The sequence below is a fragment of the Hydractinia symbiolongicarpus genome, chromosome 15 (assembly GCF_029227915.1).
Source record: "Hydractinia symbiolongicarpus strain clone_291-10 chromosome 15, HSymV2.1, whole genome shotgun sequence".
Classification (NCBI taxonomy): domain Eukaryota; kingdom Metazoa; phylum Cnidaria; class Hydrozoa; order Anthoathecata; family Hydractiniidae; genus Hydractinia; species Hydractinia symbiolongicarpus.
Window position 1 is genome coordinate 10,726,019 of NC_079889.1, and position 22,380 is coordinate 10,748,398.

Consider the following 22,380-nt stretch of genomic DNA (forward strand, 5'->3'; position numbering starts at 1 on the left):
CGTAGTTGCTTTCATAATGGGGTCCTTTAAAAATATGGCGGTGATGTAAACACACGTTTTACCCTGCTTCCATCATTTATTAACCATAAACCCTGTAGCTACTTGGTTGTTGTAATTGTACCAATATTTTCAAAGCAAGATGAGTATGCTAGCAGAACCTAGATCTCGTCAAAAGTGGAGCGACGATCCAAGAAACACTAGATGGGCAAATGGTGAGTGATGCTTTTAGCTAAAATATGTGTGATATTTAAAACAAACAACTAGCTAGCTAAACAGAATCATTAAACTAGTCCCATTTAATTCCAAAAAGTGTTGTCAAGCTAACATATTGCTAGGTATATAGATGTAAAAATAATAATAAAATCCCTGAGAAATAAAGTAATTTCTATATTGTTATTAGTCCCATACCTTGTGCTGTACGAACTTTTAGCTAGCTTCAAATTGCTAAGACACAGTTGCCCTGTTCTGCCCGGATAATAAACGCTGCCCTGATTATGTGCGGCAGCTTGCCTTGGTTACAAACAGGGCAGAAAATACATAAGCAGGTCAACATAATCAGGACAGGCCGGCTAATTAATACAGCAGTTAAAAGGAATTATTTGGGACTTATAAAAGGAATATAATCAGGGCAGGCCGGTTTATGTACCACAGTCTAATGTCATTTGTTACTTAAAAACACGGGCAGACCGACTTATGTACGACAGTCTAATATTACTTAAAACTTATGGAACGAACATATCGGACAAGGGTGCCGATAGACGAGGGTAAGTATTCCTCCTGAAAAAACCCGCATAGACCTGAACAATGCCCGAAAGAAAAAAAAACAGACACTAATATATGATTCAAAAAAACTATAAAAATTAAAATAAACTTACTATTTCGTAGCGAAGTTCTTAGAAGAACTGTTTTTGAAGGTTTTTGAACAAGTTTACTTTATAAATAACTTATATATAAACTTTATTAACTCCTTTCTCCTCAAGCGCCTTCTTCCCAACCATCCTCAGCATGGTTTGTTACAAGGAATTGCATTTCGGGAATGTTCCGGGCGAGTTCGGAAAAGTGTGGGCGGTTTCGGGGGACAACCACTAATTTTATTTGAAAAGTGGCCCGAACTCGCCCGTATATATGCGGGCGTTTGCGGCTTATCGGCACCCTCTTCCGAAAGGCGGATACGCTGTAAAAAGTATGGCCGTTTTCAGGCGAGTTCGGCGTTTTGAAAAAAATTCAGGTATTTGCCCGAAAAAACCCGCATATATAGACTTAAACAATGCCCAAAAATAAAGATTCACCACAAATAACTCTCGAAAAATTATTTAAAAAAGTGTGAAAATTAAAATGAACTAACTATGTGATAGCGAAGTTCTTAAAAGAACTGGGTTTTTTTATTTTTGATAAGATTTACTTGATAAATAACTTGTATATAAACTTTATTAACTCCTTTCTCTTCAAATGCATTGTTTTAACTGTCGTCCGCCATGTTTATGTTACAAGGTGTTACATTTCGGGAATGTTCCGGGCGAGTTCTGGCGTGTTCAGGAAAGTGCGGGCGGTTTCGATCGACAACAGTCAATTTAATTCGAAAAGTCGCCTGAACTCAAACATAATCGGGCGACTGATTTTATATCATTCGTCTTCACTTAGGACAAGCATATAGCCCTGCTGGCAAAGTTGTTGTTGTTCTCAAATAAAACGAAATTTCGTGGAAAATACTAAATTTTGGGATTCGCAAGTTTCATAACTTTTTACTAAACTTAATTCTCGCAAAAAGAATAATATAGGTTTCGTAAAATTTAGTTACGTATATTAAGTTGAAATGTATTTACTACAAGAGTAGTTTATACTAAGAATTACGTTGAGACTTTTTTCTTTTGCCATGTCTAGTTTTTAGGGGTGTTCTATCTTCCAGAGAATGTTCACAAAAGTTAGAAGAAAATGCCAATCACAGTTGCCTGGCCAGCCATTATATCAGCGTTCATAATCCGGTCACCACGACATAACCAGGGCAAAGAAAATATAATTGGGCCATGCGTACATAATCCGGCCGTCCTGTTTATAAACAGGCCGTTTTCGTAATCCGGGCAGAACAGTCCTACCTATTCCAACATTCTTAAAAAATTTTGATTTCCAACTGGGATTCCCGAGTCAAAAAATCAAGTCCAGAATAAACACAAGGATTTTTAGTAAAAAAACATACCAAACAAAATATTATTCTTGTGGTCGTCATCACAGACCAGTATTCAGATTAAGCAGCCATTATGAAATGGTCTACAAATGTCGTAATCGTAATGTTTTTGTGGTGAAACGTCTATAAATACAATGCAGTACTGGATTTTTCAAGAAATGCTTTTTTTTTAGTCAAATCTTTAATATGTTTTAGATACTGCTTAATTTTGCCATTTTGCGACATTTTAACGCCATTTTGGTTGTAAATTCTGTTTAATTAAGATTTCCACCGTGAAGATTTGATCGTGAAAAGTCCACTTTGTGCCCCATTGAAGAGCAACGAAGGAGAACTGTACAACCGCAAGAATATGCCATTGCTGTAAATTGCTTAGAAGTCTAGATAGTTATTTAATTGAACAGAAAACGAGCACACTACATTAAATCTCCATGCACCACTTTAGCAACTTTTTCTCCCCTTTTTTTAGCACTTTAAAGAAGACATCATCCTAAAATTTAAGTAGTTGATAGTTTGCACAACAAGCGGTGCATGGTACTGGCCGATAAAGACACACTTCCAGAGGCCAATTACCAATTTTCAAGTCTGTGGCTAGTAGTGCAGCGTTGTGACAAGGTTGGGAAGATAATAACTTTTAACAAAAATAAAGTATTTTTTTAATTTTGTGTGTTTTGTTTGATAAAACAACTTGAAATCCTTAACACACATATATAACATATTTATATATTTGAAAAGATGAAAAGTAAATCTTTCTTAATATCTCATTAAAATTAAAATAATACAAAAAAAGTTCCAATAACTTAAAAACGATAAAAATACAAAATTTTAAAAAAAATTGTGGAGGCCTTTACTTTTGTCAGCTGTTTTACCATAGCGAAATTGGGTGTTTGACAGTCAGGAATAACACATAGTCTAGGGATCCCGAAATTGAGCTGTATTCCGTCAATTTAGGTAAATTCATTGAGCTGGGGTACACTTACCTTTGTCCATGGGTTCACTCTTTCTTTAGTTCAGGATAACGTACAGATTTAGAAACAGATTTCCTCTTGGGAAACTATTTCCATATTCAGAAACTTCTCTTGTGTAAAAATAGGAAATAGTTTCTGGATATGAAAACCAATTTTAGTTTTTCACCTTCCATAAGCTGCTTTGGTAGAAAGCCCTACCAATAAACTTAAAATATATATAGGGTGTACTTCAGGGGTTCTTTTACTACTAGAGTTCTAATTAGATTTACCCCCATCTTAAAGCTATTTTAACGCCAGCAAAAAAAAACGTTTCTATAGTAGGAAACAATTTCTATTTTACAAAAAAAACAATCTGGTTTCCGAATTCAGAAACTTTTTTTTGAGGGTTTCATTATGCGGAAACTGTTTCCATATCTCTATCTTATCCTGGACTGGTAACCATTGTGTGTAACAAACAGACGTTTTACAGATACAATATAGATTTCAGGTATTTTTTTAATGGAACTACGTATTTGCTTAACGCATATTCATATTTATGTTAGTACTTGTGGTTAGATTTTTGCTATCTCTAGATAAATCAAAGTTTGGTTATCAAATGCTAACAAAAATGGGATGGTCTGATGGCAAGGGTCTTGGGCAGAAGCAAAATGGAGCTGTATCCCACATCCGAGTAAGGAAAAATAGAAGTAATGCAGGTGAGAAAATTTTTTATTCAAATTTATTGAGAATTTGTGGTTACAGTCCGTATCACGAAACGTGACATTGTGTCTGCAGTGTCATACGCGATTTACATTATTGACATATGTGAGTGCTCTAAAATGCATCTGTGGCAGAAAGGAAAGTGAAAATGTTATTTCGATATAATGACTGGTATATATATTTTAAGGCATTGGTTCAAAACATTCTCATGATGATGATTGGATCTCGCATCAAAACGATTTCAATGATTTGCTAAGTCAGTTAAATAAAGGTATGTGTAAAAGCTTGATTATTCCGTGCATTCAAAGACATCAATTTTATAAATGCTAGTATGTGAGGTTTGTCCTACATATAGTATCTTCCGAAGGTGCCAACTTAATTAGGGAAATAGGAGAAAACTGGGTATTACATACTACTGCTTAAACCCATCATTTTACTGTTTGAGAAATATTTCGAATTGGTGTTACCATAGCACAATTACCTAAAAACGTTGATTTAAGGGTCAGTCAGAGGCTTGGTTTTAATGGCTTGATCTCGGTTTCAGGGTCGTCCCTAGCCTCTCATTGATGCTTATTATGAATGAACAATGAACTGTATCAAAAACATGAATTCACAAATACACTTTTTTCACTTCTTTTTTATGTGTGAGTGTTAGTAAGCATGTGTTGTAAGGTGATGTTTTTATAGGTGACGCCGTAGATTAGTGTTATTGCGCCGTAGATTAGTGGTTATAACTCTCGTACTCTGTGCGGGAGACCGGGGTTCGATTCCCCTTGACGGCGATTAAACATGGGCGAGAGAATGTTACCGTAGCCCCAGGTTAACCCAAGCCATGTGAGTGAAATTGGGGAGATGGCACACTGTGTGGGGCCGTTGGATGTTGCTGGGAGTTGTCTAGTGGAGCGCAGGCCCTAATTGGGTCTGCGTAGCTCAAAATGAGCATTAAATACTCTAGGACTCTCCATCTAAGCCATGGCCCCTCCTTGAAATAATAGACAGGGTATATCCCTCGATATTTATGAGGCCAGCCATGTAAAATATCCACATCTATCTATCTCTATAGGTTCTGGTGGCAGCTCCAACAAAATTCAAAGTTTGGAAGATAAAGTAAAGTCTTCAAAGAAAAAGATATTGTAAGTATATTCATATATTTTCAAATATAAAACAATAAGTGTTGGGGTTCTTAAGGTTTTTGTACTTTATTTATTTATTTATAATGAATATTTATAATGAATATTTATACAGGATAAAAACATTTTCAGTATTTAAAACACTGCTATTTAAATGTGTCCTGTGTATATATAATAAAATTAGTAAAATAAGAAAAACATCGTAAAAAATTAAAAAACTTGAGAAACGTATAAGAAACACATGCATGAACTGGAAAATAAGACAATAAAAGTTATCGTGTAGCGATGCAGACTGAAAAAAGAAAGCATGAAAGGACAAAGTTGGATAGACTTGATGAAAAAAATAGAAAATAAAAAATATACATAATACTATATCTAATACTATCTATCAAAATATGTGTCGCATAGTTTCTTAAAATCCCTAAAGGACTCTGTTTGTCTGATCTCAATGGGCAAAGAATTGAAATTTTTTACACCCATTGAGAAAAAGCCAGAACGGGCAAACTCGAGTTTCAGACTGGGAATTTTTAGAAAATAGCCATTATTTCTGGTTCTCTTCGTGTGCTTAATAAACTGAAAATAATTAGAAATATCATCACACATTAAGCCATCAATGCATTTTCGCACAATTAAAACTGACTTTCTCTCAACTAAATTCATAATATTCTTTTGTGGAAAATTAGTGATCCTCTCAGCTCAATTTCTTATTGATTGAAGTTTATGTTTTTCTGTAGAGTTCAAATTCAAATTTGTTGTACAATTGTACATTAATGCAGATAAAATCATTGATTGGTGAATTTTGCTAGAGCATTCATTGTCCAAGCCATCTCTCAGGTTACTCAACATTCGAAGTTTATTTCATGCTTGTTTATAGAGGTATTTATTTAGAGGTCCTTATGATCGTACGAAAGGCTTAGTCCAGTTGGAAATTTTGATAGCTTTATAGCTGTTCCAAGCAACATGGATTTGGTTTTTCCTTTATTGAGATTGATAATCAATTCGTTGGTATAAAAATAGGCTACAATCGTTTGCAAATCTTCATTTAGTTTACGTTCAATTGTGTTAAAACACTTATCTGATACATAAACAACTGTATCGTCAGCGAATTGTATCACTTTTGAATGTTTAAGGATGTCTTTAAAATTATTAAAGTAAATAAGAAACATTAAAGGTCCCAGAATGGACCTTGCGGTACGCCACAGGTTATAGGATAAACATCCGACAGGTCACCTTCGTATTGGCACACTTGCTTTCTGTTAAATAAGTAACTAGAGAACCAATCCAACTCAACGCATGATATACCATATGATTTCAACTTTGATAGCAGTATGGAGTGCCCTGACGTATCAAATGCCTCGGAAAGATCTATGAAGGCAGTTCCCACAAGCTTTCCCTGATCTACTTCTTTACGTATGTCGTCTAGTAAGAACGTAGCTAGCTCCGTGGATCTACCTTTTCTAAAACCATACTGGCGATTTGAAAGAAGCTTGTTGTTCTCTAAATAATCAACCAATTGTTCCTGAATTGTTGTTTCCATAATTTTTGAAACTATCGGAATTATGGAAATTGGTCTATAGTTATTTGCGGAAGTACGGTTACCATTTTTCAGTATAGGAACAACTTTACTTATTTTCTAATCGGATGGTACCTCTCCAGATTTAAGGGACGGGTTTATGATGTGACTTAATGGTCCTGCTATTATACTTGCAGTGTCCTTTAATAAAGCGTGGTGGAAGATCACCCAGACCGGTCGATTTCTTTGTTTTTAACTTTTTCAGCTGTTTTTTCACAAAGATTTTACTAACGTACTTAAATTTGAAGATTTGGTTAGTTCGCAATGGCAGTTCTTTGGTCCACTTCCACGTAAATTCAACGAGAGGATATGCAACGGTGTTTAACTTAAAAGCAACGGTTGAAAAAAAATTACAAAAAGCGTTTGCTTTTGATTGACTGGAATCATCGCTTCCGTCAATAAAGGGCGCAGATGAATCTCTTGATTTCCCACTTTTACTTAGAAAAACCCTTTTTAAAATATCCCCGAACTTGGTTGAATCGTGTCTATTTTCGTTAATGAGGTTTTTTTGAAAATTATTTTTGGCGTTCCGTATAGTGTTGGCACAGTAATTTTTCTTTTGTTTGTAACGTTTCCAATCACTGGACCTTTTCGATTTACGAACCTTACGAAGGAGTTTATCTCGTTCATTCATGTGTTTTTTGATGTCATTTGATAGCCACGGACAGGACAGGACAATTCATTGTGAGAAAGCGTAAAAGAACACTCCTTAATAGCTGTCCTTCCCTCCCTGGAAATATGATTAAATGTGGTATTAAAATTCGTGATAACGCATGCGGATATCACAGAAGCAAAAGTTTGTTTTGTGAATTTATGACAACTTGGGAAACAATTTTTTTCATTCTTTTTTTATTCAATCTCCTACAATCATATCTATCACTTCATGACTTTCTTCACTGTTTACATTTACAATGAACCCTGAAACAACATTTGGTTTATTTATTTATTAAATGCAGAGTTTACGTTTTCGAAGCAAATCCTCAAACATTAATTCCACATTTTTATTTCACCTTTACTAATTTGTGTATACATGCATCGAATTGTACTGCGTTGGATTCTGTAGTTACATGTGGGCCACTCCACTAAATGTGTTTTGTTAAAGTTCTTGCCGCCAGCTGATGTTTTCTCTCCATGAAAAATGAGATATAAAACATACCTATCTGATATGTATATACAGCTTATTAATTATTCACCAATGATATTTATATGTTAATGATATTTCTGTATTAATCTATTGTCAGTTAATTTACTATGACAAATTTTATTGTCTATATTATAATGCCCGTATACGTCTGTCCGTCCGTCTGTCTGTCACGCAAAATGGTAGCTTAGCTGCGACGGACGAGCCCGTGGATTTTTCCACGGGCTAACGACTAGTTATATATGTTATTTGATGTACTCAATCCGAATACCCTAATAATTAATCTGGTCCCTTTATTGGAAAGTTGTCCAATTTATGTTATACTCTGGATTTGATCCATCTATTTTTTGGAGCCTAATGTTATCGTATACACGGTAATAAGCGATTAGGTTTGGAATTCTTGCTGTTTGTTGAAATGAGTCCTGAAGATAATTGTTATCTGCGAAAATACACAGTGCTTTTATCGATTTGTTCTTGTTTCTTACTGTAGATATACGAAATTTGTCAAGAGTAAAGATCTGTCAAACGCATCAAGTCATGATTTGGCCTGCATATTTGGACAGCGAAGTAAATCGGCTCCAGCCACGCCTCAGCTAAGTGATGTAAGTGCGTTGGAGGAACAACATTATTTGCGAAGCTGTGTTTTGTTTGTTTTTTGTTTGTTTTGTTTGCCTTAATTTTTGCTCCAATTTGTGGCCTACCCTTAGCAACTAGGTTTCTTATAAAAAAATTGTTTTGAAGGAGGAAGGAAACGTTTCCGACACCAGTGCAGCTTTGTGTCCTGTCACTGACGCGGCACAGACCACGCAAGAGCATGGTATCACCACGGTTCATTCCGGTGTAAGCGTGGCGGATTATTTCGCTAAAAAGATGGAGGCGTTGGAGAGAGCAAGAAACAATAAATCCAGTGAAGTACTTCTACCTGTTGGGGAAGATAAGGTATAGGAGGTTTTCTATTAATTAATTTTATGTATGACCTCCATCTTTCTTCTGTGAAACCTGAGGTGGCGAATGTCAATTACTATTTACTAGTAAAATATTGAAGAAATAAATTTAATAATTGGCAGGACTTTTTTTAAAAAGTACTTTTAAGTTATAAGTAAGACAACTTGTGTCTTTAAAAATTCCTTATGAAGGTCATAACTTCTTTAGTCCTGCTTTAAGTCCCAGCTTTCGATGCCTAATTTTATAGACGCTTAATGCGTTGAGAAGGTTAGACAATTGCGTTGTTGAAAATTCATTAGCTTTTAATCACTGGGTATGCGTTTTTCACGTTTTAAGTCATCGCCTTGATGTGTCGCCGCACATATTTGAATCAATACAGCGGGAACATTTGCCTTGCATATTCTTTTGTTGTGTTTTGCAGTGATAGAAACGCGTGGCCGAGTGGTTATGGGGTTCGCTTCGTAATCACGAGATCCCTGATTCAGTTCACAGTGTAGCAAGTGCATTTACTTAGTGGAAATTGGGTAGACGTAATATGGACCTGATGTGTGCGTTCAGAACATAGAAGATACTCTAATAACGGTGTTTTTATCAGGATAGCCATCGTGTAAAATGTTCGGAAATAATGATAATTTAGCCGTATTTTTTCTGGTTTGGTCTTTTGGGGAATTCCCTTTAAGTAATAAATGGAAATTTTGAGATATTTGGTTTTCCGTATTGAGGGTGTTTCATTAATCTGTCGATATGACTTTAAATTTTAGAATAATGTGATCAACGATGATGCTGCGAACATTATCAGTAAAAAGAAAAGTGTAGAAGATGTAAAAGAAGATGTTGAAAGTGAGGAGAAATTACCCAATGCAGAAAGCGATAGCGAGTTTATTATGATGAAAATTAAAAAGAAAAAGAAACGTGATGTTGATAAAGAGCTTGGAAGAAGCGATGAGAATAATGTCAATGAAAATATTGAAAGTAAAGAAAGTTTGAAAAAGAAAAAGAAAAGGAAAAAGAAAAATGAACGTGAGGTTGATGAAGAAATAGAAGAGAGTGATGGCAGCAATCAAAAGGAAATCAATGACGAACTTAAAAGTGAGGAAAGCTTTAAAAAGAAGAAGAAAAAGAAGAAGAGGAGACTTGATGAGGAGACAGAAAATAATATCGAACCAAAACGAAAAAAAGAGGGAGAAGAGACATGTGAAATTAATTGCGAAGTTGCGAATGGTGACGAAAATGAAGTTGTTGAAAAAAAGTCGAAGAAGAGAAGAAATGTGGATGAAGTTGGTGTTGTGTTGATTACTGAACATGAAAATGAAATAAAGAAGGTTAAAAAGAGAAGAAATGGATTGAGAAATGCTGAAGAATGTGTAGTTATAGAAGAAGAAGAAGATAGTACAGAAAAGAGGAAGTTGAAAAATAAAATCAAAGTTGTTGAAGTTGATAGTGACTGTATTGTTGTAAATGAAGATGATAAAAGAAGTGATGATAAGAAAAACAAAAGAATTAAATCAAAGACAGTCTTAGAAACAGATGTTGTGAAGAATAACAACTCTGTTTCCATTGAAATTTTTGATAGTGAAGATGAGAAAAAAATGAAGAAGAGCAAGAAGAAGACTGAGTTAGTCGAATGTGTGGTTATAAATGATGATGAAGAAGAAAATATAACGAAGAAAAAGAAGAAGAAACGGAAGAAAGTAAACGAATGAGTCAATAGCGAATATAATTTTTATATATTATATGTTTTTTCTCTTTTCTTCTGTTTTGTTTGATTTAACTTACGCGCTTGCTAATTTAGCTATACCGAGAGATAGAGCTAAAGGTTAATTTGAAAAAAATATCTCAACAAGGCGAGTTAAGCTACGGGGACACGGCAACAATTTTCATGCGATTGCAACAAAAAAATTGTTTTGTTGCAATCGCATGAAAGTGTTTCACTGTGTCCCCACATCAAATATCCTTATTCTGCAACATTTTTCGCTCAAAATTTTGTTGCTGCAACAAAAAACAAATTCAAATCAATTTGAATTTTTTTTGTTGCTGCAACAAAATTTTCATGTTGCAAATGAGGATCAGGAAAAGTTCCTCGTGTCCCCGTATTTGAGGAGAATTTTTGCAACATTTTTTATTTTAACCAATCAAATTCGTTTAAAAACAAATCAAAACAAAAGTTTTTCAATCACAACAAATTAGACAAGACTAGACAAGACTTCCACATGGCGGAAGATCAAGCGAAGCAAAAACTTTCGGAAGAAGAAAAAATGAACTTATTAAATCTTATACCGAAAACGAATCGTTGTAACCATGGCTTTGTCCAAATGGATCGTTTGGTGTGTTTTTTTCTTTGTTTCTTCTTCATCAAGAAGAAGTGCAATAGAAGCGATTATTATACTTCGATCAACTGCGACGGCCATCATTAATCACTGTCACACATGTTTTGGTTTCATTTTCATAAATTTTGTTTCATGTGCTGGAACTCATGCGACACGGAAACAACTTTGCATGCGATTGCAACAAAATTTTGTTAAAAATTAAAATCCCAATCTGTCTTTAAAAGCCAAAACCGAAAAAGCTTACTACTGAAAAATTTATCTACTGCAATTAGCATAAGAATTGTTAAGAATTTTTTGTTGTTGCTAAACTGTTGGCTACTTTCATTTTCTAGTCAGATGTAGCTAAAGAACTAGCTAGATAATCACAACCCCAAATACAAATAAATAGTAATATACCAAACATAATAACGATAACTTTAAAAAATTAGAAATAAATAAGGCTAGCCAACTCGCTTTGAATACTCCCTTATAATTTACGTTTGCAACCAAAATCCTATAACTGGTTTGTTTAAGATTTACAGAAGTCTAGACAACGTCAACATGTGAAAACTTACAGTAAATAAATATTCCTATAAATACAAAGTATTCAAAAGAGAAAAAGGTCAAAAGAAGACCAACAAATCTGACACTATCACATCCCAGCATATTTCCGTTTTGTTCGGGTTATGCCGTCATTCCGAATTTAAGCTGCGTGCAACCAAAAAACACGACCGTAAAAACCAGCGCGCAACCTTTTAAAACACATAGAATACTGCTATTATTAAAAAGACTAGCCGGGAAGGTGTTAAACACAACGTTTATCGCTTAATAAAGCATTTAATCAAGCCGTAAACTGTGGCATCCATCTGGGTGGAGGCTTTGTACAAGTATACAGTATGTCACAAATCGAGAAAAGCGCACATAACAGCTTTAATATGTTTCCAAAAATATAACTTTTTCGCAACTTTACCTGAAATGAAAACACAGTTGACAAACCGTTGTTATTTCGTCATAGCAGAAACAATGGGTCAATATTATTTTACGAAATAAGTTTCCGTGAAAATTAAGAAAATTAATTGTGACACCCGGCTTAGTGGTAAGTACAGGTAAACTGTGTCGTACATGTATATATAGGCATATTACCCTTTTGAAAAAAACTTTATGGCAACAGAAACAGTCGGTTTTTACCACCGGGCTAAGCATTTAGTACAGGTAAACTGTGTCTAACATGCATATATACGTGTAACACCCTTTTCCCAAAAAACCTTTTACAGCATGTGGTTACCCCGTCCAGCTAAAGCAATCGCTCAACCATTTTATTTTGCAGAAAAAGTTTTTAGGAGAATAATAATAGGTGTAGCTACCTAAGTGGATTTAGCATAAGAATTATTGCTTAAGAATATTGCTGTAGCCAAATTTTATTTGGCTACTTTCACTGTTTAGGAAGAGGTAGCCAAAGAGCTAGCTGGATTGTCACGATATCGACATAAAAATAAGTATTATGGCTAGGATAAAAGCTCTTATATTATACTGAATAACACCCTTAAAAATGGGAATAATTAAGGCTAGCTAACTGGTGTTAGGATGTCCCCTTAAAGTCTACGTTCATAGCCAAAATATTAAAATTAGTGGTTTAAGATATGTATGTGGCTAAAAAATACCTTAACATGTGAAAACATACAGAAAACAAATATTACAAAATAAAAAGGCTTTCCAAGATAAAAAGGTCAAACAGAAACCTACAAATCTCGTAAACACATGACTTCCAAAATGAAAATGGCCTTTTTGGCTCTGTTTTACCATTCCTTCGTCGTGGCCCTAAAAATCTCGGATTTGCATTCAAAAAAAATTGGGCGCTGCAATTGGCTGCTACAAGCGGGCGATCAAAACAAAGTCGCTAAAAATATATATCATTTGTCATTTTGTGCAGAGATAAAAAAAATTCGTGTTTCCGTAACAGGACGTGTCTGTCGCGGACACACAGGCGGGATATTAGGAGACGGTATAAGAAACCGGTAACTCATAATTTACAATTATCATAATTGGTGCGTATGAGTAAGGATTCCTTTATGGGACCGATATAATAAAAATTCCTAAGTGAGCAGGTTTTAATATCAAACGGAACCGATGTGATTATAATTTTTTACAACCGAGGTGATACGTGTTGTACATTTTTTTGTTGTCATCAATATTGTTATCAAAGTTGTTGAAGAAACACTACATTTTCTATTCTGTAGCCATTTTATGCACCTGCTTCAAATTGTTTTCATAAGTTAGAGTTACCTTAATCGCTATAGGGAAAAAACTGTTATATATTTGCATGTTTAATGTTTTTATTGTAGCAGATATTTAATATCAAAGTCCATATTCCAATCAGATATATTGGGAGAATCGTTATCTTTATCGTTGACGTGGCAATTCTTAGGACTTGCATAAGAACTGACCAATTCTGCAGTTGCACATTGTAAGCGAAAGAAAAATAATTTCTGCTAATAAACAATGTGCGGGCGGGGTTAAAAATCAGTTGTGCAAGCACAATGATTTGATATCTCAAATTCTGCTAAAAACATGGTTTTAAATGCCGAATGGTGAGTACTGACAATTATTAATAGTACTTGTGTTACCTTAATTGTTTTGTGACGGCATTAAGTAGAACCTGGGATCCAGAGACTCTAGAGGGCGATCTGGTACGCAGATCAAATTGTTAATTTAAAATATTACGAAGACCAGAATGCTGAAAACTTTGCATTGTGCAATGTCTGGGTTATTTTGGAATATATTAATTACAAATAGTGACAAGAAATTTGAATGTAAAACTTCAAAGTTTTTCAACATTTATTAAACAGCGAATAAAGTTAGATGACAATCCAAATCGAAAAACATATATTTCACCGTTAAAATAGTTTACAAATAAAATGTTACCAAAAATAAAAAATGCAGAAAAATAATAGTGTTTCTTTAAAACGTTTTCAAACAGAAAGCTTTAGCGCACACGACTTCATTAAAAAATTTAGAAGTTTAAAAATTTTTTTTTATTAAATCCCTTGAAATAATTTAGGAACATTATAAATATGCAGTCACTTTTATCCACCAAAGTTTTTCTGAAAGGTCATTTATAATACGGCTGCTCTCCTATAGGAAGCCCTCAAATATTCCATCTTACTGAAGTATAATCTATCATTTATTTCAGTATATTAACAAAAACACTATATACAATAAAACGTAAGAAACTATATCTATCAATAAATTAAATATTATAAAAATATCGAAGTCATCTAATCTGGGAAAATATGACGAACTTTTGAGACATTCTAAAAAGTATCCTTTTTTAACTGTCTGATGTAAATGTACAAAAAATGTTTCATTTCGAATGGTGACACAATTCGAGCAAAAATTGATTCTTAACGCGTTCCAAATGATATACCTTGAAGTAACGTGGAATATTTGATCATTGTCTTCTAAAAAGAAAATAATGAAATAAAATATTAAAACCTTAATAGAGAAAAAATAAACCAAAAAAATAGAATTATATTAAATCCGTGGCCATCCTTACCTCACAAAAAAATTTGTTGATTGTGTTGAAATCAATCTTCCGATTTTTTCTTTGACCTAAAAAATAACATTGGTAAGGTATAACTTGTTATATGTTTTCATTACGGTTCTCCAATCATTCTCTCAAAATTATATTTCATTGTAAACTGAATGTTAAGTTTTATTTTCACAATTACACTAGCTAGACTGGGTACGTTTCGATTGGCTTTCTAAAAGTAGTCCTAACTTTGTTTTCATGGGCACAAGCCTAACAACGAAGTTGCGATTGTTTATCACCATTAATTATTTTACTTTATCTTAAAGAAACAATTCAAATAAACAAAAACAATATTTAAAACACATGATAGTCTGAGTACGAGGTTGCAATTGCTTTTACTATTGAAATTAAATTATTTCTTTATTTTATATTTTATAATTATGTTTCATATCTCTGCCATGTTATTTCCAAAGGTAAAAAGTTAAAATTGAAAGAATAAACAAAACAATTTTTAAAATACACGATAGACCGAGTACGAGGTTTTACTATTTAGTTACCTTTCGTAGTTTCCCATATATTACTCTCAAAAGAATTTATTTATTCATAAATATTAAAAACTTACATTTCGTAATCTTTAATCATCCTTCTTATTTTGTCACGATTTTGTGCATTCTTCTCTTTTCCAGCCATGTCGTATGCAGTTCTTCCCCATCTATCTTTAACCGCCACAACAATATTATTTTGACGTAACAAAACATCAACGCATGAGATGTTACCACAACATGCAGCATAATATAATGGAGTCCAGTTGTTAACATCTCCACGGTTGATGTTTGTTACATCATGACGACATAACGTGTCTAATATTGTGTGACGATTAAACTCTGCTGCGAAATGATAAGCGTTTGATTTGTATTTATTCATTGCCCAAACATCACATCCATATTCGATGAAGTCTTTCACCATTAAAGAATTGTCGGTGTTACGTGCTGCCCAGATCAATGGTGTATTATCATCTACATCCCTCATATTATGGAGAGATGGTCCGACTGAGAGAAGTTTTTTTAATTTAACGGTATTTTCGTTTTCGATAATTTTGAAGAGATCTAAAAGTAAAAAATACATAAAAGTGTATTTGGTAATTCATAACACGTTACATGATAATTGAATATACATGTAAAAATTATAGCGATAATATATGTTTTAAAAACTTAAGCATATTTAGATGAAATTGTTTATTGTCGAAAATTAAAATATTTTGCAAGATTAAAAAGTTAAAAAAAGGATGTTAACATATTGAATACTTAGAATTAAAATACAATACACTATTCCACCGAAAAGTAATGCGCGCGCATATATGTGGGAACCCGCTGTTGATGATGAAGTGATGTTCATTTTACTCAAACAACAGTATTTCTACTTGTGTATATAGTCTTCGCCTCTGTATCGCTTCTTTTGCCGGCATTTTAAACGTCTTTCGTTTGTTGTTTTTGTCCTTAAACTGGATCCCCTTAACTTTATGCGCATTTTTTGGAACGTTAAATTTAATCACACCATTTATCGGGAAGCAACGTAATTATCAACTTATCGTTGAGATAAGCACGTGTTTACTTAACAACAAAAGATGGAGGATGAACACAACATATCCTTAAAAGATTTTAAGATAATGAACTTCGAGGCAGAGTTTTTTATCACGCAAAAAGCCGATGGGGACTTAGCACGTATTTTTCTGGGAACATATCGAATTATCTTGTTGAAATCAACAGTCCTAGCGAGCTGCTACATAGACTTGACTGTCACTACAAGGAATAGAAAAGTTATTTGTTACTTTGACTGTGATTTTGTGAGAGAAAGTTTTTGGCATGGAATTTCAGACAAAAGTTTTTTATGTTTTTTTGAAGGGAGATGTTACACCATCACAACCAGAAGAAAAAAGTCGAACAGTTTTGCAGTCCTTCATTATTATTTCATCAATTATTTGTACAAGTCTGATAGTAATTTTCTGTGAAAAAATGTTGAACCACTTCGTGTCTCGTACAACTTGCTCAACCAAGACGCTTAAATTCGCAACTTATTTGTTATTTTCAATTCACCGCGTAACATTTCATACGCATTACCAGCTGAATATTGAGAGCTGAACATTCTTGAGAAATATTAAATCCTTAAGAGCTAGCTGGTTTTGTGAAAGTTTGAAAACCCTTGGCCCATTCTTTAAACCACACAGAGCTCTCCTTACCACGCCAAGACAAACAAGATGCATGTAATAAAACACATTCAAGTCCATGTATGAAAAGAATACTTTTTTATGCTGATGACCCTTGTAGTTAAATGCAATAAAATAATAATCATTCGTTAGTAGAGAGGTGATATCTTGAAATGTCATTGTTTTGTTAATATCATAATATGTGTGACCTTAGATTGATTTTAAATATTTCCTGGCTGGTGCATAGCAAGTGAAACATTTGATTTCAAATTGTTTCATATATGTCCCCATTTTTAAAATGCCAGCAAATAATCTAAAACAACGTATTTTTCCATTCTGCCTAAGTTCATTTCTCCACGGGATTTATCGAATAGTCTATATAATAATACGCCAGTTCCGTGTCTCTGTAACAGGAAAAGTGGATCTGAAAAATGCATGTCTCAAATGTTAAATTTTCTGATGTTACGGTGCGACGTCAGTACACTACTTTACGTCGATATACGGGTTGATGACGTCATCAAAAAACCTTTAAACCCTAATATCTTTGCAACCGTTTCTCAAAGATACACGATCCCATACATTTTCTTGATCAGCATTTCGAAAAGCACCATACCTCTATAAGTTGACCTGGTCCCAGTATAAACACCACTATACCACCAAAATCCTTGTTGGTTGTTCTTCAAATCCTGCCGTTTCGTTTTCGTCAAAAACTTATCCATGGAAAAATTTTAGACAAACTCATTGCTTCTGAATCTAACCTTTTGAATACTATATCAACTAACACCCGTGATCCATAGACCCTAAAGGATTTAGTCCCAGCAGTGAAGAATATTTGTGATTTAAGAAATTACAAGGACCAGATGAGAGGAATGTTTCACGCAACTTGTTTTGTGCAATGTTCTGTTTATTTCTAAAAAAGTTTGATTTGTATATCACGTTTTGCTAATTTAATTTTTCAAAGACCATAAACCTTCGTGAAAATGACCAAAACACGAAAAAACGACAAAGGTTCGGTTCACGAAAACTTTTGCCTGCGAAAGTTTCTGCAGTTAAGATCTTACTGCCAATATCCCAGTTGCGACGTTCCTTTCCGCGTAAATTGTAATATAAAACATGTATTACGAAGGAATGGAATGTTAACGAAAAATATTCGCAATCTTACATATCGCATTTTCTTAATCCCAACTCTTTCTAAGGAGCGACACTTTTCACATAATTTATTTTCATCTATATAATAATACGTTTGTGTGAGTAACCATGTAAGTCCACGACACGCAAAGTACGGGTCACTTTTTTATGACGTGGCGTTACGCTAAAATTTACCAAGTTAAAAAAAACGCAAATCAGGAGGTTATCATTTAACTCTTTTTTTTATTAGTTTAAAAATAAAGCTCTTTTATTAGTTTATTAATACTATTCTTTTATTTTAAAACGTTTTGATTTGTTTTGCTAATTTTGGGGACAACCTATATGTAACGTACATCTTTCTATAGCGGATACTTTTTTGAGGTCCCGATGGTGTTCGCTATAGAGAGGTTTCACTGTAACAACAAAACGTTTTGACAAAAAAAAAAAATGAATTTTATGGTTAATTTCGCTCACTATTTTGTTGTTTTTTTATTCTGTATCTATAGTGTAATTTTCTACGCCACTAAATACTAATCTACTTATTATTCTAATCAATGCGTTCTACAACTCTGCCACTTCCGCAAGATTGAACCAAACTATTTGGCGAGCATTTTTTCTTATTATTTTTTTCTTCTTTTTCACAACTTCTCCTCCCGAGAGAATCCTAATTATACCTAACCCAAGACTACAAGGATTTATTGACGCAAAACTACGGAAAACGCAATAAAACCTTACCTTTCACAGCATGTAATGAATTCTTGTCATAACTATAATGTGTTAAAAAGAATTCTTATTTCAGAAGTATACTATAATCATCATTAAAAATTGTTCAAAAGTTATTACTTACTGAAAATATTTGACTATTTTATCATCTGAATGATTCAAATTACTAACAGCAGTCACGGAAAATTTATAGTTGCAGCGCAGTTTCAAGTTCTTTACTGTTCGGTGTGATTGACGAGTTCGACATACTTCATACCAGTCACTGTTATTGTCAATTTCTTTTGCACGTACAATATAAGTAAAGCCTTCAGCTCTCCAAGCCAAAGAACATTCTCTTTCGTTCTTGTATAAACATTTCAAATTTTTAACTGATTCTGTACTTTGAAGCCTATAAAGGAGTGAGAAAACTGCAGTTATAATTATTGCTTAAACCGATTTTACCTGCACTACGTCTGTAACTAAAAAAAATATGCCACCTTCATTTTGTACTTATTAACTACGAAGATCGACAACTTTTAGAATGTTTTTGTGGACAAAACTGTAAATAGTGTAGCGCTAAATCTTGTTATGACTATAGGAGCAAACCTCTCATTTAATACTACATTATTGGAGTGTTGGTGGTATCAATATCTCCATAAAAACATTAATTGGTGAAACAGGTGAAAATATTTGTTAAAATATGTTAAAAAAAAAATTCAGCACAAATCACCTTCTATTTGTTATTTTGATCAAGGCCCCGGAAAATAGAAGAAATACGGGCGTCGATTTAAAACAAGAATTTATTTTCAAACATATGTTCTGTTATAGTTGCTACATTAATCTGGAAGCAGCATATCGTTATTCTTTTAAAATATCTATTTAAAGTGCTAAATTTCAACTACAGTATTTTTTCATACTAAGGAGATTGTCTGCAACTACCACACTACCAGAAAGGCGGAGCCTCGTTTTATATCTTTTCTTATCATCTGAACCTATTCTACGCCATATTCCTGTTTGAAGTTCTTGATAGTAGGTTTTAATAGAAACACAAAGTCACATAACTTTGTTTTGCGATAGAATTAATTCTTTGGAAATGTTTGTAATTACAAAAAGTTAAACCTGGGAAATGAAAAATTGAACCGTAAAAAAATCAGTGAGTGTTAATAAACGAAATGTGAGAACGAAGTAAAATACTTACAGTTTAAATGCAGTTAGATCAACGCCTTTATCACTCATTGATTCAACAACTGTAACCTCACTTTCTTTTAGGTAATGTATATATTCTCTGTATTTCTTGGAACAAATATTTATTTGGCAACAATCGGATGTTAGGTTGGTATCATTATCCATGGAAACACTGCTCCATTTTTCAAATTGAAGAAGGTTTTTTTTCCTAATATTATCAAATATCTGAGCAAAGCATTCTTCTCCTGACCACCATCTCTGAAGCCAATACGGTAACCATCTCTCACAAAATGTAGCGGCCTTACCAGCATGGATTCCAAGAATAATTAACTCCGAGTGACTTCTGGTCATACATTCAAGCGCTAGATGCTTAAGTTTACGAGCAGCTGGATCAATACACATTACAACTTGATCAGCTTCCTTACCACGACAGCCAACGTAATTTGTCAAAGTGCATTGACTCTCGAAAGGAAAAGCGACATGCACTCCATCCTTATCTTTTGGTTGCCAGTCTGAATATTCGGTAAATTCGATAAAATTAACGTTAAGAAGTAACAGGACATTTTTCAACACAAGATAATGAAAATATTCGTTGCAGAGAACAAGCCGTCTAGTGGTAACCGAAGAGAATGAATTTTCAAGTATGATAGCTAGCTGTGAAATTAAATCATGCAACAACTGTTGTTCTAGTTTTATGCGTGACTGCTTTTGATTTAAAAATGTCACATATCTTGGAATGATCCCTGTTATGTTGTGACCAATACACCTGGTTTCAGGATAGTCATATTGAGTTACTGTCTTCTTAGACTTATCCAGTGGCATTTTGGATAGGCTCGCCGCATAAACGTCTAAATCAATTGGTGTTTCGATTGACGATTTATTATCTGCACCAGCACCAGGTTTTATTGATGTTCTTTCAGAGTCTTTAACCGTGATTTCAGTTTCATCAAATAAACTTTCAGGTGTGTTTAGTTCACTTGATTCTTTGGTCTTCTTTTTTTCTTCATTCCTCGATGGATTTGTTTTAATTGGATCAGTTTCTGGTGTTTTTGCTTTTATTACGTTTGGCTGTTTTGGTTGATATATTATAGTACGTTCTTCACATAACATATCTTCAATCGCTTTGTTCAGTTTAAAAATATTTTCTGTCGTTCTCATACATTTAGTTAGCTTAAAAATCTTGATATCTGTTTTGTCATATCGATAGTTTTCGTGAGGCTCTTCATTTCCTTTGTAGACCAAAGTGCGTCTTTTACTTAGTGAATGGGGTAATATGGTGATGAAAGAATCTGTCAATTCCTTTCTCGTCAGTGTTTCTCTCAAATCTTTCGCTGCAGTAAGGTTAAGCTGCTCACCATTAAATTCATCAACAATTAGATGAATTAATGTTTCTTCATACGTTCGCAGTAACTCAGTAATGAGAAGTGCTAACGAAGGTACACTTGTAATATTTAAATGTGCACATATTTCAATAATGCTATATACATGAATTTTTACTAAATCATTTGTTGAAATGGTTTGAACAAATGTTTGAACGTCATTAACAAACATACTGTTTATTTCCCAACAGATGTATAATATTACAGTGGCTTTGTCGGCAAATTCAACAAGATCTTTAATTTGATAAAGTGCTATTAGTGATTTCCCAGATCCGAAATTACCAAATATTATTTTCTTCTTTTCATCACTGTATAATATTTGCAGCTGTTCAGTATTCAGCATCAGTGATTGAATTTGTTTGACTGGATTAGCGTTTATTGCTGGTACGTGACTTCTAATCGTTTTTCTTGTTGCAAGAAAACCAAATATGTTGCTTAATACTTTCATAAATGTTGAATTGCTTCTATCGGTATTTTTGACGTCTTGAAGTAGTCTTAGTAAGATTTTGGTAAAGTAGTCTTTTAGTTGTTTTACATTTGATACATCACATTTGTGCAGGATATGACATTCTCCACATGGTAAAGAATTTTTACCATCGTCCATATTTGGTGCTGCAATAATGTTAACAAAATAGTTCTTCTGATCTCGTAGCAAGCCTTTGTTTAGAAGAAGCAAGGATTTGATATCATCTTCGCCAGCCATTATTTCGTCTTCCAGATCACATAAACTTTCAGATTCTGTATATCTGATGTTAAAGAAAATTACAGGGTTAGGATAAATAACTAGTATTCTTTTTTGATAATTTCTAAGATTTGACATTCTATCTTTCTTTAAAAATTCTAGATGATCATCAGTATTATAATTTGTGATGACACCAACTTTTTCTTTCTCCATTAAAGCGTTTTTGAGTAGGTAAGCCAACTCAGATATCTTGTTTCCCTTTCTGTATGGTGGAAATTGTATGGCTTCTATTATGTGTTTTGCATTTTTTAAAGAAAAATACACACGGAGATATTTCCAACATAACCTATACCATTTCTCCCGTGTAACGGTTGTTCTATGCTCTCCTCCATTAGAAATGTATTCTATATTAGCACTAGGTTCCACGACATTTTGTATCTTTTCGATAAATTCTAAAATATCTGCATAACCATGCGTCACAATTTTAATAGTTTTATTGGTGTGAACATGAGGAGTCTCTATAAACAAGTAAATGTGTGAATGTTAAATTCAGTTTGTTTTTACATTTTCAGTCGCACGAAATTATTCATTTCAAGGAAAGGACAATTTAATCAATCTACTAATTTTCAAA

At 33.6% G+C, this 22,380-nt stretch overlaps 2 protein-coding genes across 3 annotated transcripts in view; one reads left to right on the top strand and one right to left on the bottom strand.

Annotated features, from left to right (window-relative positions):
* Window positions 1–4: 4 nt before the first annotated feature.
* Window positions 5–10,368, top strand: LOC130628898 (PIN2/TERF1-interacting telomerase inhibitor 1-like). The gene is made up of 7 exons (XM_057441950.1): window positions 5–212; window positions 3,720–3,842; window positions 4,034–4,117; window positions 4,910–4,979; window positions 8,181–8,292; window positions 8,432–8,629; window positions 9,397–10,368. The coding sequence occupies exons 1-7, from the start codon at window positions 140–142 to the stop codon at window positions 10,336–10,338; spliced, it is 1,602 nt and encodes a 533-aa protein (XP_057297933.1). The 5' UTR covers window positions 5–139; the 3' UTR covers window positions 10,339–10,368.
* A 4,126-nt stretch (window positions 10,369–14,494) lies between these two features.
* The window catches only part of LOC130628605 (uncharacterized), a 33,119-nt gene continuing 25,233 nt past the window's right edge, over window positions 14,495–22,380 (bottom strand). For both annotated transcript variants that reach the window (XM_057441584.1, XM_057441583.1), the window contains exons 8-12: window positions 19,702–22,267; window positions 18,649–18,912; window positions 18,537–18,568; window positions 15,093–15,576; window positions 14,495–14,550 (exon numbers count right to left, since the gene is read on the bottom strand). In XM_057441584.1, coding sequence (XP_057297567.1) covers window positions 14,526–14,550; window positions 15,093–15,576; window positions 18,537–18,568; window positions 18,649–18,912; window positions 19,702–22,267 — 3,371 coding nt within the window. In that variant the 3' untranslated portion in view covers window positions 14,495–14,525. The remainder of the gene's footprint in view (window positions 14,551–15,092; window positions 15,577–18,536; window positions 18,569–18,648; window positions 18,913–19,701; window positions 22,268–22,380) is intronic.